Here is a 13,684-nt window from a genome sequence, read left to right on the forward strand (position 1 = left end):
CCCCCCCCCCAGATAAAGTGAAATCCTAACTGGCACAGAATGTTAAATAAATAGATGTTATCAAATCTTTGCTACTAATTTACCTTGAATTTGTACCTTTTATTTCCATTTTCTTGCTGTTTTTATGACTAGAGGAAGAAGTTCACCATCGGTAGGGTGAAAGGAATCATTTCTTATTTTCATGTTCCTTCATTGTTTACATGTCTAGAGTCAGGTAGTTTTACAACTGTTTCCATTCATTTGACTTTAAAATTTCTTAACTGGTTCATGAACGATGCTGTCCACTTAGTGACTTCAGATGAAAGCAACAAGACTTGGGGAAGGAACACAGTCTGTCGACCGGAAGAATTTGAAGATGTGAGAAGGAATTTCAAGAGAAAAGGTTGCACCTGGGGACCAAATTCCATACAAATGAAAGAAAGAGCCGATTGCAAAGAAAGGTACGTGTGCGCCACCTGGTGGCTGCAGCGTGTGACACACGCAGTGCCTTCTGCAGCGTCTCGTCGGCCGGGCTCAACTTTTCAAAAGAAATTGGAATAATGCAGTGATATCCGAAATGGTTTTAATTCCTAGAATGAGTTGATCGTACTAAATTACTGTTTAAAGTTAAATAGTTAAAATCTCAGATATGTTTTCTGTCTCATTTTAAGGTTTTATTTGCGCTTCATTAGCTCCTCCGAAGCTAATTTGTTGCGTGGTTTTATTACATTAAAATAAACACCTTTCTCTCACAGAATAAGACCACTCTCGGATGGCAACAGTCCTTGGTCCACTCTCTTGATAAAAAGTCAGAAAACCATGCCACTGGCGTCGTTATTTGTGGACCAGCCAGGTATGTGCTTCAGAAAACAGAAGTTGTTTGCCTCGGGCTCCGCTCCTGGGTCTCCCAGAAGCTCTGCTCCGGTCGCCTCGGGTGGCCCTTCAGGCGGCAAGGGTAGCAAATGGCGTTTCTTACACCTTTACTTAGGCTCGGAGCGACTTCCCGTCCCGCGAGTCTTCCTGGTGGAAGGCACCTTGGCCCCACAGTGTTTATTAATGTGGAAAAGTTAATATCATAAAAATTAGTATCGTAATTAATTATGCAGGACCAAATGAGGTTATTACAGGAGCTAGTAACTAGGAAAGCGCAGACACCTGAAATCCTGCTGGATTAAGCGGGTCTCCTGGAGAACTGTCGCCTCTTGACGTGAAACTTTGTCCACAGGTTAACTGTGGAAAATTGTTGCTTGGAGACTATTAGGGTGGAATCTTTATTATAATTTCAATGAGTCGTAATTATTTTTCATACCCAGCATTCCTGTTCAATATTCAGATATCAAAAAGGTTGACAAGGGCTGGAAATTGTTGAAAAGCCTCAGAAATCGTTATCATCAAAGAAAAGAAAAATTGGTCTTTACACCTGATCATTTAAATTAACAGGGTGCAAAGTTTTTTACTTCACTGTGGGTGCTGTGCTCAGTTTTGCAAGCACCTTGTCACCCATTGCCCGCGCTCAGTGTCCTGTATTTCCGTGAGGACGTGCTTGCGGTGTGAGCACCTCCTTAAATGCATTGAGCGTCCATGAGGCGGGGGCTCTGTCATTCCTGGGGGCGCGCTGTCCAATGTATGGTCGTGTCCTGGCCCCTCCCTGTGAAGGCTCGAGGTTCTGCGGTTCACCGTCGGACATAGTTTCAGGCCTAAGGAAGATCAGTGGTCGGAACACCTGTTTCTACAGCATATCGCTCATTATTTGTGACTGTCCAGAGAGAAGAATTAATCAGAAAAGTCACGCTGCCATTTTCTTTCTTAAAATATTTGATCCTATTACATGCTCCCCCAAAGGACGGTTACAGGAATACGAGGGTCTATAGGGTGTCCCCCAAAAAAGGTGTATACACACTTTGAATAACGATAAGGCAGTGTTTACTAAAATACATCTCATTTTCAGAATTGAGCTATCAGCTGTTGAAGTGTGTATACATTTTGGGGGGACACCCTCTCTTTGGCTAAGTCAGTTTGGTCCCCATGAAGTTGACTCTATAGTCCACTGGAAGATTCGTGAGCAAAGGGTGTACACTTGTCAGTCATGCCTGGAGGTGCCCCCCACCGCTGGCCCGTGCGTGTATTTGGACGAGGGAAAGGCACGTCTGTCTGGTACACCGCAGGGCCCAGGGATGTGCGTGCGCATCTCTGTGTCTCCGTGATCTCGTGTCTACAGTAGCTTTATCTTCCTGCCGGTGAGGACCATTCCCCAAAGCAGGGGACAGCAGCCGGTCTGCTAGGAGCCCTGGGCAGCCTGCCTTGGGGCCCCGCCGGGGGCAGCGTTTGCTGAGCTGAAAAGGACTCACCATGTGTATTGATTTAGAATATTTATCTATTAGGTTTTAGCTTTTTTTTTTTTAATATATTTTTATTGATTTCAGAGAGAGGAAGGGAGAGGGAGAGAGATAGAAACATCAATGATGAGAGTCATTGATCGGCTGCCTCCTGCGCACCCCCTGCTGGGGACTGAGCCCGCATCCCGGGCCTGTGCCCTGACCGGGAATCGAACCTCGATCTCCTAGATCTTAGATTGATGCTCAACTGCTGGGCCGCGCCGGCCGGGCAGGTTTCAGCTTTATTCTGCATGTAGTTAAAGGGCTCTTCCTGTGAAACACTCCTGTGTGTGTTTGTACCAGGTGCTTGCGAAGAACCAAAGCCCTCGGCTGACGGCTCAGAGCACAGGAAACCAAAGCAGGTCAGACCGGCCGGCCCGGCCTACGTGGACTTGCCTCCGGGGAAGGACGGCCACAGGGAGAGCCCGCTGGAAGCCGACAGCTGGGAGGAGGCAGCCCCTGGGAGCCCTGCCACGGTCACCCCGCAGGTGACCCCCACCAACAGTCTGAGCAGGTCGCCCCCGAGAAAGAGAACAGAGTCGGCCCTGTACGGCTGCGCCCTGCTGCTGGCGTCTGTGGCGCTGGGCCTGGACATCAGAGAGCTGCCCCGGGCGCAGGCTGCCGAGGAGCCGGGGCCCAAGGAGGAAAGGAAGAAACGAGAGGGCATCCTGCAGCGGGTGCCCAGGCCCCGCGGTGCCTCTGATCGCTGTCCCCGGCCGCCGTCCACCGGCGAGGGGCCCAGCGTCGCGGCCTTGCTGCCCCCTCCCAGCGCGCTGGGCCTCCTGTCCAGGCCTTCTCTCTCCACAAGGTGCCTGCTGCAGGCGGAGGGCGAAGACTCGTTCGAGGGTGGCGCCCACATCACGTGTGACCCCGACCTGCCCCCTCCAGATGTCTGCCCTGCCGTCGGAGGAGGTCCGCGAGAGCCAACCTCCAGGCCAGTACAGGAGGCCGACCGCGGCCTGTGGAGACACCTGTGTCCCCCCTGCTCGGAGCAGACCCGTGGGAACGCGCCTCCCTGTGCCTCTTCGAGGGAAAGAGTCGCAGGCCACAGGCGGACCGTGTCTGATGGGAACGCATCTCAGGCCCCAGGTAGGCTGCACTCTGGGCGAAGGTGCAGACGCCACTGTAGACGTGAGAATGTCACCTTGTCTGGGAGCCTGACACGTGATTACATTTCCCAATGACCACATTTATTTTTTTAAAATGTATCTTTATTGACTTCAGAGAGAGGAAGGGAGAGGGAGAGAGAGAGATAGAAACATCAATGATGAGAGAGTCATTGCTCTGCTGCCTCCTGCAGGCCCCCGCCTGGGGATCGAGCCTGCAACCCGGGCCTGTGCCCTGACCGGGAATCGAACCCCGATCATCTGGATCCTAGGTCGACGCTCAACCGCTGAGCCACGCCCAGCCGGGCCCCAATGACCACATTTATAAATGTGTTTTCACCATTCACACAGACCTTCGAGTTTTACCATTTAACTATCATTTGGATTCTGGGAAAAGTGTAATCAAACTTCAGTAACTTCAGCACGTAAGAGCACATAAAACCAGAAGACTGTGTAAGAATAAATGCCCTGCGTCCCTCACGGTGAAAAGGCTGTTTGTCCAAATCTGAACCAGTGATTAGTGGGAGCGCTGGAGCTGACGCTGGTCGTCTCGCCTCCTCCGCGTCGCCTGGCCTCGCCGCTCAGGCGGAGTCGAGCCGGTTACTGCAGAAAGCAGGTGGCACACTAGGTGTGTTAATCCTGCGTCTGTGAGATCAAGACGAGTAGTGAGTGAGACAGTGTAGATGAAACTTACATTTTACATGGTAGCACGTTGCTCTAAGTACATATATTAAGACAGAACGTGCTTTTACTCTCTTTACCTTCCCTCCCCCTTCTCATTAAGTCCTACACCTGGACATGATTTTTTTCAGGTTATTGTCCATTGCCTTTAGATAAATTGGTTTATTACTCCTTTGTAATACAATGAAATATTAGTAATTTATCGTTGTACGTGGAGAAGTCCGAGCACAATAATCCCATAGGAAACCATTTTTTTAAATTAAATTTATTGGGTGACATTGGTTTGTAGGGTTATATAGGCTTCAGACGTACATGTCCAGGATGCGCGATCTGTGGGAAACCACTCTTTTTCTCTTAACCGTAAGACGGTAATTATTTGCTAGAATGGTAACGAGCCAGTTCTTCAGAACAAAAAGAGGAGGGTAACCTGTAAAAACCTGCCTGCGTTCCTACTGTCATTTGTTTTAGAATCTGAAAGTGAAATTTAACCATATGCACCGTCATTTTTAAAAGTCCTAACTTTACTCCTGTCTAATCCTTTTTGGAACCTGCCCTGTTTATGGAGCAGCTCGACTGGCCGTTGGCACGTTGCTGACGACCTCGCTCCGACCACAGGTGTCGTTCCATAGTTTGCAGCCCTCTTTCCACCTGCAGTCCATTTTCATAAGAAATCAAACAAGCAGTGTGTCCTAGCAGTTTTCAAAGGGTTGTGTTCAGGTTTCCTTCTCTTTCCCCTCAATCTTCACCCGAGGATAGTCTTACTGATTTTATTTTATTTTATTTTTTAAGTATATCTTTATTTCAGAGAGAGGAAGGGAGAGGGGGAGAGAGGTGGAAACATCAATGATGAGAGTTATTGTTCGGCTGCCCCCTGCACACCCCCGACTGGGGATCGAGCCCACAACCCAAGCATATGGGACCGGGAATCGAACCTGGATCTCCTGGATCCCAAGTCGATACTCAACCACTGAGCCACGCCCTGCCGTGCTGCTTATTGATCTTAAAGAGAAGGGAAAGGAGAGAGAGAAACATTGACGTGGGACAGAAACATGGATTGGTTGCCCCTATACGTGCCCCAACCAGGGATCACACCCGAAGCCGAGGTACGTGCCCTGACCAGGGATCAAACCCATGACTTCGGTGCGCAGGACGACTCTGCAACCAGCAGCCACTCCGGCCAGGGCTGTGTTCTGGTTTCCTTATGGAAACTCACTTTAAGCGATTACCTGATTGACCTCTATTGATTTTTCTGATCTGCGTTGTGTTAGACGTCACAGTCTTTCTCATCGCACCCTGTCTTTGCTTTCTCAACCAGCTGGAGCCACTGGAGCCCTTGCACTGCCACCTGAGCGGGTGTGGGTGCCGCCCCACTCCTCCTGTGCCCACAGTAACCTGCCAGGCGAGGCCCCGCCTGGAAGACCAAGAGCTTTCACTGCTGTGCCTCGGCCCCCCGCCCTGAGAGGCCCGGCGGACGCCCCCCAGGCCTTCCCCAGGAGGACAGAGCCTCGGCCAGCGCCGGCCGACCCTGGCCTGGGAGGTGCGGGCCCGAGCCCTGACTGTGCCCTCGGTGCCAAGGCTAGAACTAGGTCGCATGTGCCTTCCCTGCTGGACGCTGACGTGGAGGGCCAGAGCCGGGACTGCACGCTGCCCCTGTGCCGGCCGAGGAGCGGAGGCGGCCGGCCGGCCGTCTACCAGCTGGAGAAAGAATTCCTGTCTTAAGTGCCTTATGTTGTTCGAGCATTTTTTTTTAAGGTGAATGAATTAAAACACTGTGTCTACCTGCGAATCGTTTCGTGCTGCTGTGTCTTCCGAAGCTGTGGCCACATCCCTGCAGCGGTAGCGGACGCCTGGCCTCTCCGGCAGGATGGACTCGAGCGCTGTCGGCTGTCCGCGTAGGTGGTTTTCCACTGGACTCCTGCCTGGTGACTTGAAATACACTCTGGCGTAGGACAGGAGGCGGCAGCGACCGAAGCTCTGCTGGGAAGGGTTCCCGAGGCACCGCCTCAGTGCTGCCGCCCCGCTGTGTCCCGTCCGCGCCCAAGTAGCCGGTCACTGTGTCCCCTCCCTCCCTCCCTCCCTCCTGCCCTTTGTTTTATTTGTCTTTTCTTTCCTTTCCTCACTTTTCCCTTCCTCTCTTTTGTGCCACAAAAAGCCAAGAAGAAGGATGTGCTTTTAGTAAGTAAAGGTGTCTATTTTTTACAAAGCGATAACTAGAATAGATGCGAAGTCCTATTTAAGGTGCCTGGACTCAGCGGTGGGTTTTATAACGCGTAGGCTCGCCCCAGTCTCACCTAGATCATGCACTATTTCCCTCTTTGAGGAAAATCTACTGAATGTAACTTCTGAAAGTGTACTGAATGTAACTTATGAATTTTACCCATTCGAAGTCCAAAAGATGTTTTTACAAGATCAGCCATCGACATTTGGCTCAGACCGTTACGTGTGCACCCGAGAGACGTGGGTCCCCAGGCTCCTCCTGAGAAAGGGGGCTTCCTGCCTCAGAGGCCATGTGGTTGGTCCCCAGAAGTGTAAGCCTCTTCATTCTGTAGCAGAATTTTAAAAAATTGACACACGTGTCATGTATTGTAAACATTCATGTCATTTAATTTTACTTTTCGCTATTTAAATGCATAATTGTGTTCATAACCCCAAATACAGTTAAAGAGAAACACTGCCAAGTGAAGAAGCAGCAATACTGTTCAAATTTAAGTTCTGTGCCTGTTTCACATTTTACTTAATTACCAAGAATAAAATATTAAACATCTGTTGATAAGTTGATACGGTGGAAACGACAAATGTGTTTTCAGATATGGGTTTATAAAATGGATCTTTGGGTAGCTGACCGGATCTTAAATGACTTAATATTATAAATGAGTCACGAGTCTACAAAGAGACCACTGAGTCATAACCAACAGATGGTCATCCAGGAGCTCGGTAAATGTGCCGTTTTTTCCCCTTCTGTCACTAGAACATGATTATTCAGACAATAAATTAGACAATAAATACTTAAATATTTCCATACAATGAAAAACTAAATTACAGATCTTACTTGATATTTTATTCCGAATTTCATCGTGGTTGAGGTTACTGAATAACTGAAATGTCAGCCATTCCGGTCAAATCAGGTGTGATAAAACACCTACGTAGAAAACACGGAACGGCCACTGTTCGGACACCTCAGTCACCTTGCGGCTGCGCCCCCAGCTCATGGCGGCCGGGGCACAGAATGCTTAGAATAACATTTTGCCCTAAAGAAAACAATCTGTGCTTAAGATTCTTGCAGCAAAATCTCAGGTACCTGTTGCATTTCGTTGTATTACTGTCCATTCTGTGATTTGGCTTTACTTTCGGATAGATGTTGAATTAGGTCATCGAGATTTGGTTTCCTCAAAATTTTATCACCTCTGACCCTGTGCCTGGCGGCTGCTTACTCCATCACTTGGGGGGGGGTGTAACTTGCAGCTGAAAGTGGGGAGACGCAGGCCCGAAATAGTACACGAGAGATGCGTAGAAACTATGCTGTCAGTTTCGCTTCTGCCGAAACACCGTGTGGGGTGGGGGCTTGGAGCGTGTCCCTCTGTTCCTGTTCCTGTTCAGCTTTATTTTAATCAGCTCTGTTATAATGAATCTAGAAATGAAGCCATTTAAATAGGTAATTACAATATAAAGATTCACTCTCACGTGTTACTGCAGAAGATTTTTGTGTTTTTTTTTCTCCAAGATCTATTGTACATTTGTGATTTTCTATGTGTACACTTAGCAGAACCTGGTTATTTATTTTTGTATAGACTTCATAGCTCACTGAAAGGTAAATAAACTGATTACTGTTAGTCAGCCGTTAAGGTGCTCCCCCCGCAGAGACGAAGGCCTGGGCCTGTGTGATGTACTATGAAGCCTCGTGCGTGAAAAGATGTTTACATTTGTTGTCTATTTTTTCAATAAACTTTTTTTATAGTTGGTTTAGTTGCTCAGTGCCTTTGATCTACTCCTGACAGCTGGCTGTAGTTTGTAATGGTTTATTTTGTACTCATTGAGGAAAAGTATGTTAATAAAGACCATCGATGCTTAATAAGCCAGGTATTAACCTGCCAGATTCATTACACTATAGATCATTAAATGAGTCATGGGTTAAATACTTTCATAAAAGTGTAATGAAATATTTAAAGCCTCGTTTGGCTTATGTATGCATTGGAAAGTTTCATTTCCTAGTGAGAATTGGCGACCTCATGCCCTGTCAGAGGGCAAGTTTTGGCAGCAAGGGATTAGTATATTAATGAAATGTCCATTGATGCTACAGGTATGTGATTAATGAGTCATGTTCATTGTTAACATGTTTAAATGAGATGAATTTCAGAAACCACCCAACATCTGGTAGTTCTTACTAAGCTTTGGTGAATTAGACAGATCGCAGCATTTCATGCAGATCCCAGCATCGCCCCACCAAGTGAGAGGGAGGGGAACGGATCATGTATCTCCTAGGTTCCCACGAGACACCTCCTCTTAGTCTTTTAAATACAATTTGCAAGGTAAGCAGTAGTATCCCTATGTCTTTGGATATGAGATGGACACACAGAAGTCTGGTCAGTTTCCTGAGAACTGGCCTGTATCTGATCGCTAACAGCCTCCTGCTCACCCCTGTGGTAACCACACGCATAGCGCAGGTGAAGACGCTTGAAACCTGAGCTTTGCCAGTGAAACCCAGGCTCACGTAGTTTATCATTCATCAAAAAGTTCAGGAGCTGCCCTGGCGGGTGTGGCCCAGCTGGTTGGCCTTGTCCGGTGCACCAAAAGGTTGCGGGTTCAGTTCCCTGGTCAGGGCACATGCCAGGGTTGCAGGCTCGACCCCCGGTAGCAGGTGTGCAGGAGGCAGCCCATCTCACACTGATGTTTTTCTCTCTCTCTCAAAATCAATAAAAATACTAAGAAAAAAAGTTCAGAAGTCTACAAATGTATAAGTACTTAATTTGAAGCAAAGCTAACTGTGGTGAGTATCATGCTTCCTCAGTGAGTGTAAAATGAAATGGAAAAGACTAGAACATCTCTATTAGAGCAACTAAGAAAAATGATGGGTTTATAAGTGGTGAAATTAAGAACTGCAGTACAAATGTAAAATAATTGGGCTGAAGTTGTCTATACTTCTGAAAAGGCCAACATGCGAAAACACAGTGAAGGAGGAGCCTTTATGAATGAAACTGTCGTGGATATGGTGCAGAGCATAAAAACGGACACTTGACATCCAAGCTGGGCCGGGGGAGGGTGGAGGGCTGGGCGGGAGGGGCGGGCCATCTCTCCAAGGCCACAGACCCACTGTTCTTACCAAGGTTTACTATATTCTTTTTGAGTATTTACTTGTGTGCTTTTAAGACAGTCTCTAGAGGCTTTAAATTTTTTAAAAGAGTTTTCACCAGTTATGGCTACTTTCCTGGAGGGAGGATGGGGTCCTCGGACCTCCTCATGCAGCCATCCCGTAAGTGGAGCCTATGGCAATATTTTACAAAGCTGATCGCTAACTCCTTTAAATATATATATATACATATACATATATATATATATCTTTATTGTTTTCAGAGAGGGAGAGGGAGAGATGGAAACATCAGTGATGAGTCATTGGTTGCCTCCTGCACGCCCCCGACTGGGGATCGAGCCCTCAACCTGGGCATGTGCCCTGACTGGGGATTGAACCATGATCTCCTGGATCCTAAGTCGATGCTCAACCGCTGAGCCACACCGGCCAGGCCTCTAACTCCTTTTGAAACATATTCTCCTATTGGCTCATGTAACACCACACACCTAAATTCATGCTGTTAACCCCTAAATGACTCTAAATAAACACATTGTAAGGCAAGTCACCCTGAATGTTCCTTCTCCATCCTAATCTTAGAATCCATTCGTACATTCTGCTTTCTTGTCATCGCTCGGGTATCTAAGGGGCATTTCAACCTGGACGTGGCCCAGACAAAACCCTTGACTCACCCCAGTCCATGAACTTGCACCTCCCTCCTCCTCAGCCATCAGCACCAGCCCCTGGCTAGTCCTAAAGTAGCAACATCCTGAATGCTTCTGTGTCACCCACGGTGGTTCCATAACCATTTGTAGAAAAACTGGGAGAATTACTCCCATTTTACAGATGAGACTGAAGCTTAGGGATATCAAGTAAATTACAGGATTTGAATCCAGTCTGTGTCTAGTCCATGCTTTTAAAAAATTGTTTAACGGTTTCAGGTGTACAGCTTAGTGGTTAGACAATCACATACTTTACAGTGTTCTTGATATGTCCAGTACCCCAGTAGGCACCACACAGAGTTATCACAATCTCATTGACCATATTTCCTATGCTCCCCCGTGACTGTTCTGTAGCTACCAACTCATGCCCCTTAGTCCCTTCACCTGTCACCCAGTGCCCAACCCTCCTCCTCTCTGGCCACCACTAGTTCTCTCTCTGTATCTCTGAGTCTGTTTCAATTTTGTTCATTTATTTTGTTCAGTAGATTCCACATATAAGTGAGATCATGTGGTATCTGTCTTTCTCTGACTGGCTTATTTCACTGAGCATAATATCCACACTGTTACAATGGTAAGATTCTGTTCTTCTTTATGGCCGAGTAGTACTCCATTGGGTACATGTCCTGCCTTCTTTATCCACTCGTCTACTGATGGGCACCTGGGCTGCTTCCCCGGCTTGGCTATTGTAAATAACGCTGCAATGAGCATAGGGGTGCTCACTCTTTCAAATTAGTGTCTTGGGTTTCTCCGGATAAACATCCATCTTTAATTTTTTGAGGAAACTCCATACTGTTTTCTACGCACACTTGAAAAAGAATGTATATTCTGCTGCTTTGGGATGAAATACTCTGAAGATAGCAATTAAATCCATCTAGTCTAGTGTATCATTTAAGGCTAATGTTTCCTTGTTGATTTTCTGTCTGGAAGATTTATTCATTGATGTCATTAATGCCAATGGCGTGTTAATATCCCCTACTATGACTGCATTAATGTTGATCTCTCCCTTTATGTCCATCAAGATTTGTTTTATGTATTTAGGTGCTCCTAGGTTGGGTGCATAAATGTTTACAGGGTTATAATCTTTTGTTGAATTGATCCCTTATCATTATGTGGCTTCCTTTATCTTTTATTATAGTTTTTGTTTTAAAGTGTACTTTGATGTAAGTACCATTACCCCAGCTTTTTTTGTTCCAATGTGCATGGTATACCTTTTCCATCCCATTACTTCTAGTGTGTACCTTTCATTCTGAGGTGCGTCTCTTATAGACAGCATATATTTGGGTCTTATTTTCTTATCCATTCAGCTACCCTGTGTCTTTTGATTAGAGCATTTAATCAATTTATATTTAAGGTGGGTATCAATAGGTATGTATTCTTTATGGCTATGTTCCTCTATGCCCCCTCCCCCTTAAATAGAGCCCTTTAATATTTCTTATAATACTGGTTTGGTGGAATGAACTCCTTCAGCTTTTTCTTGTCTTAGAAGCTCTTTATTTCACCTTCAGTTTTGGATGATTGCCTTGTTAGGTAGAGTAGTCTTGGTTGTAGATCCTTGCTTTACATCACTTTGAATATTTCATGCCAATCCCTTTGGCCTGAAATGTTTCTGTTGAGAAATCAGCTGACAGTCTTATGGGAGCTCCCTTGTAGTTGACTATCTGTTTTTCTGTTGCTGGTTTTAAGATGCTCTCTTTGTCTTTAACCTTTGCCATTTTAATTATGATGTGTCTTGTTGTGGGCCTCTTTGGGTTCATTTTGTTTGGGACCCTCTGCACTTCCTGGTCCTGTGTGTCTTTTTCCTTCACCAGTTTAGGGAACTTTTCAGCCATAATTTCTTCAAATAGGTTCTCTATTCGTTGGTCTCTTTCTTCTGCTCCTGGTACCCCCTATGATACAGATGTTGTTATGCTTCATATAGTCCCAGGGGTCCTTTAGACTATCTCCGTTTTTTTAAATACTTTTTTCTTGTCCTAGCCAATTTGGCTCAGTGGTTGGAGCATCAACCGAAGGACTGAAGGGGCCCAAGTTTGATTCTGGCCATGGGCACATACTTTGGTTGCGGGCTTAATCCCCAGGCCCCATTGGGGTGCATGCAAGAGGCAACCAATTGATGTGTCTCTCACACCGATGTTTCTCTCTCCCTTCAACTCTCTCTGAAAAGGAATGGAAAAAAAATATCCTCAGGTGAGGATTAAAAAAAAAAAGGTAAAATTCTTTTTTCTTCTGTTGCTCTGACTGGGTATTTTCTGCTACCTTGTCTCCCTCATCACTGATTCAGTCCTCTGGTTCCTCTAGCCTGCTGTTGATCCCTTCTGGTGTGTTCTTCATTTCTGACTGATTCCTCTTTATGGTTTCTATGTCATTTTCCATGCTGCTGAAGTTCTCGCTAAGTTTCCTGAGCATCCTTATGACCATTGTTTTGAACTGTGTTTCTGGTAGCTTGCTTACCTCCATTTCATTTAGTCCATTTTATGATTATTTCACCTGTTCTTTCATTTGGGGGGTGTATTTTTTGTCTCCCCATTTTGGCTGTCTTGCTGTATTTGTCTCTGTGTATTAGGTGGCTCTGCTATGATGGCCTGTGTTATAGGTATCTTGTGGGGCTCAGAGGTGATCCTCTCTAATAGCCTGAGCTAGGTGCTCCAGGTGTGGTCCTCAGGTGGGTTCTGTAAACCCTCCAATGTAGCTGAGTCTTGACTGCTGTTGCCCCTCTGCTGGCTCTGAGGATAGACCCCAAGCCTAATGTACGAGCTGCTGTGCATGGGCTGGTTCCACAAAGCTGAATTTGCCCCAACAGGGTCTGTTGAATGCTGGGACTTCCCTTTGTGTGTGCTGCTCATTTAGCTAATTGAGTCATTCTCTGATGTGACCTGAACCCCTGGTTGTGGTGGTTCTGGGGTCCCTTAGATGGGAATCTAGAGTTGGTTGATGTCAGTCCCTACCAGGGATGGGCCCTGTGCTCCCTGTTTGGAGCTACAAAGTGATCTAACCCTAAACCTAACCTTAATCATTACATTAACTGTAAACCAACACTAACTTTAAACCTAACCCTAATTATCACCTTCAGTCTCACCCTCACCCTAAATTTAATCCTATCATTCACTTTAAAACTTATTCTCACTTTCACGCTCAAACTCAACCTAAACCTAACCCTAGCACCAACCCTAAACTTAAACCACGCCCTAATCCTAACCCTAATGCTAAACTTAACTTTGATACTAACTTTGACCATTACACTAACACTCAGCTTCACCCCACCTTTAACCTCACCCTCAAAGAGCTTCACCCTAAACCTCATACTAACCCTAACTCTAACCCTCTCACCATAATTCTAACACTAACCTTTACCACAATCCTATCTTAAACCCTAAAACTAACACCAACCCTGTGTATAATGTGTGTATTTGTGTGGTGTGTATATTTGTAGTTTGTGTCTGTGTGTGCTGTGTGTGACCTCCACTCAGGTGTTATTTTCAAAATGAACACGAGATGGCAGCAAAAAGCACTTCTCTCCCTCCAGGGCTCTGCCCAGCTGCGTAA

The 13,684-nt window shown here is 46.3% G+C and overlaps 1 protein-coding gene across 1 annotated transcript in view; it reads left to right on the top strand.

Annotated features, from left to right (window-relative positions):
- Positions 1-5,921, top strand: part of MAP3K21 (mitogen-activated protein kinase kinase kinase 21) — a 42,572-nt gene extending 36,651 nt beyond the window's left edge. Inside the window, exons 7-10 of the mRNA XM_081123860.1 lie at positions 290-440; positions 735-832; positions 2,658-3,443; positions 5,457-5,921. Coding sequence (XP_080979986.1) covers positions 290-440; positions 735-832; positions 2,658-3,443; positions 5,457-5,860 — 1,439 coding nt within the window. The 3' untranslated portion in view covers positions 5,861-5,921. The remainder of the gene's footprint in view (positions 1-289; positions 441-734; positions 833-2,657; positions 3,444-5,456) is intronic.
- Positions 5,922-13,684: the final 7,763 nt, after the last annotated feature.

This window comes from Miniopterus schreibersii, assembly GCF_964146895.1.
Source record: "Miniopterus schreibersii genome assembly, chromosome: 21".
Taxonomy (NCBI): domain Eukaryota; kingdom Metazoa; phylum Chordata; class Mammalia; order Chiroptera; family Miniopteridae; genus Miniopterus; species Miniopterus schreibersii.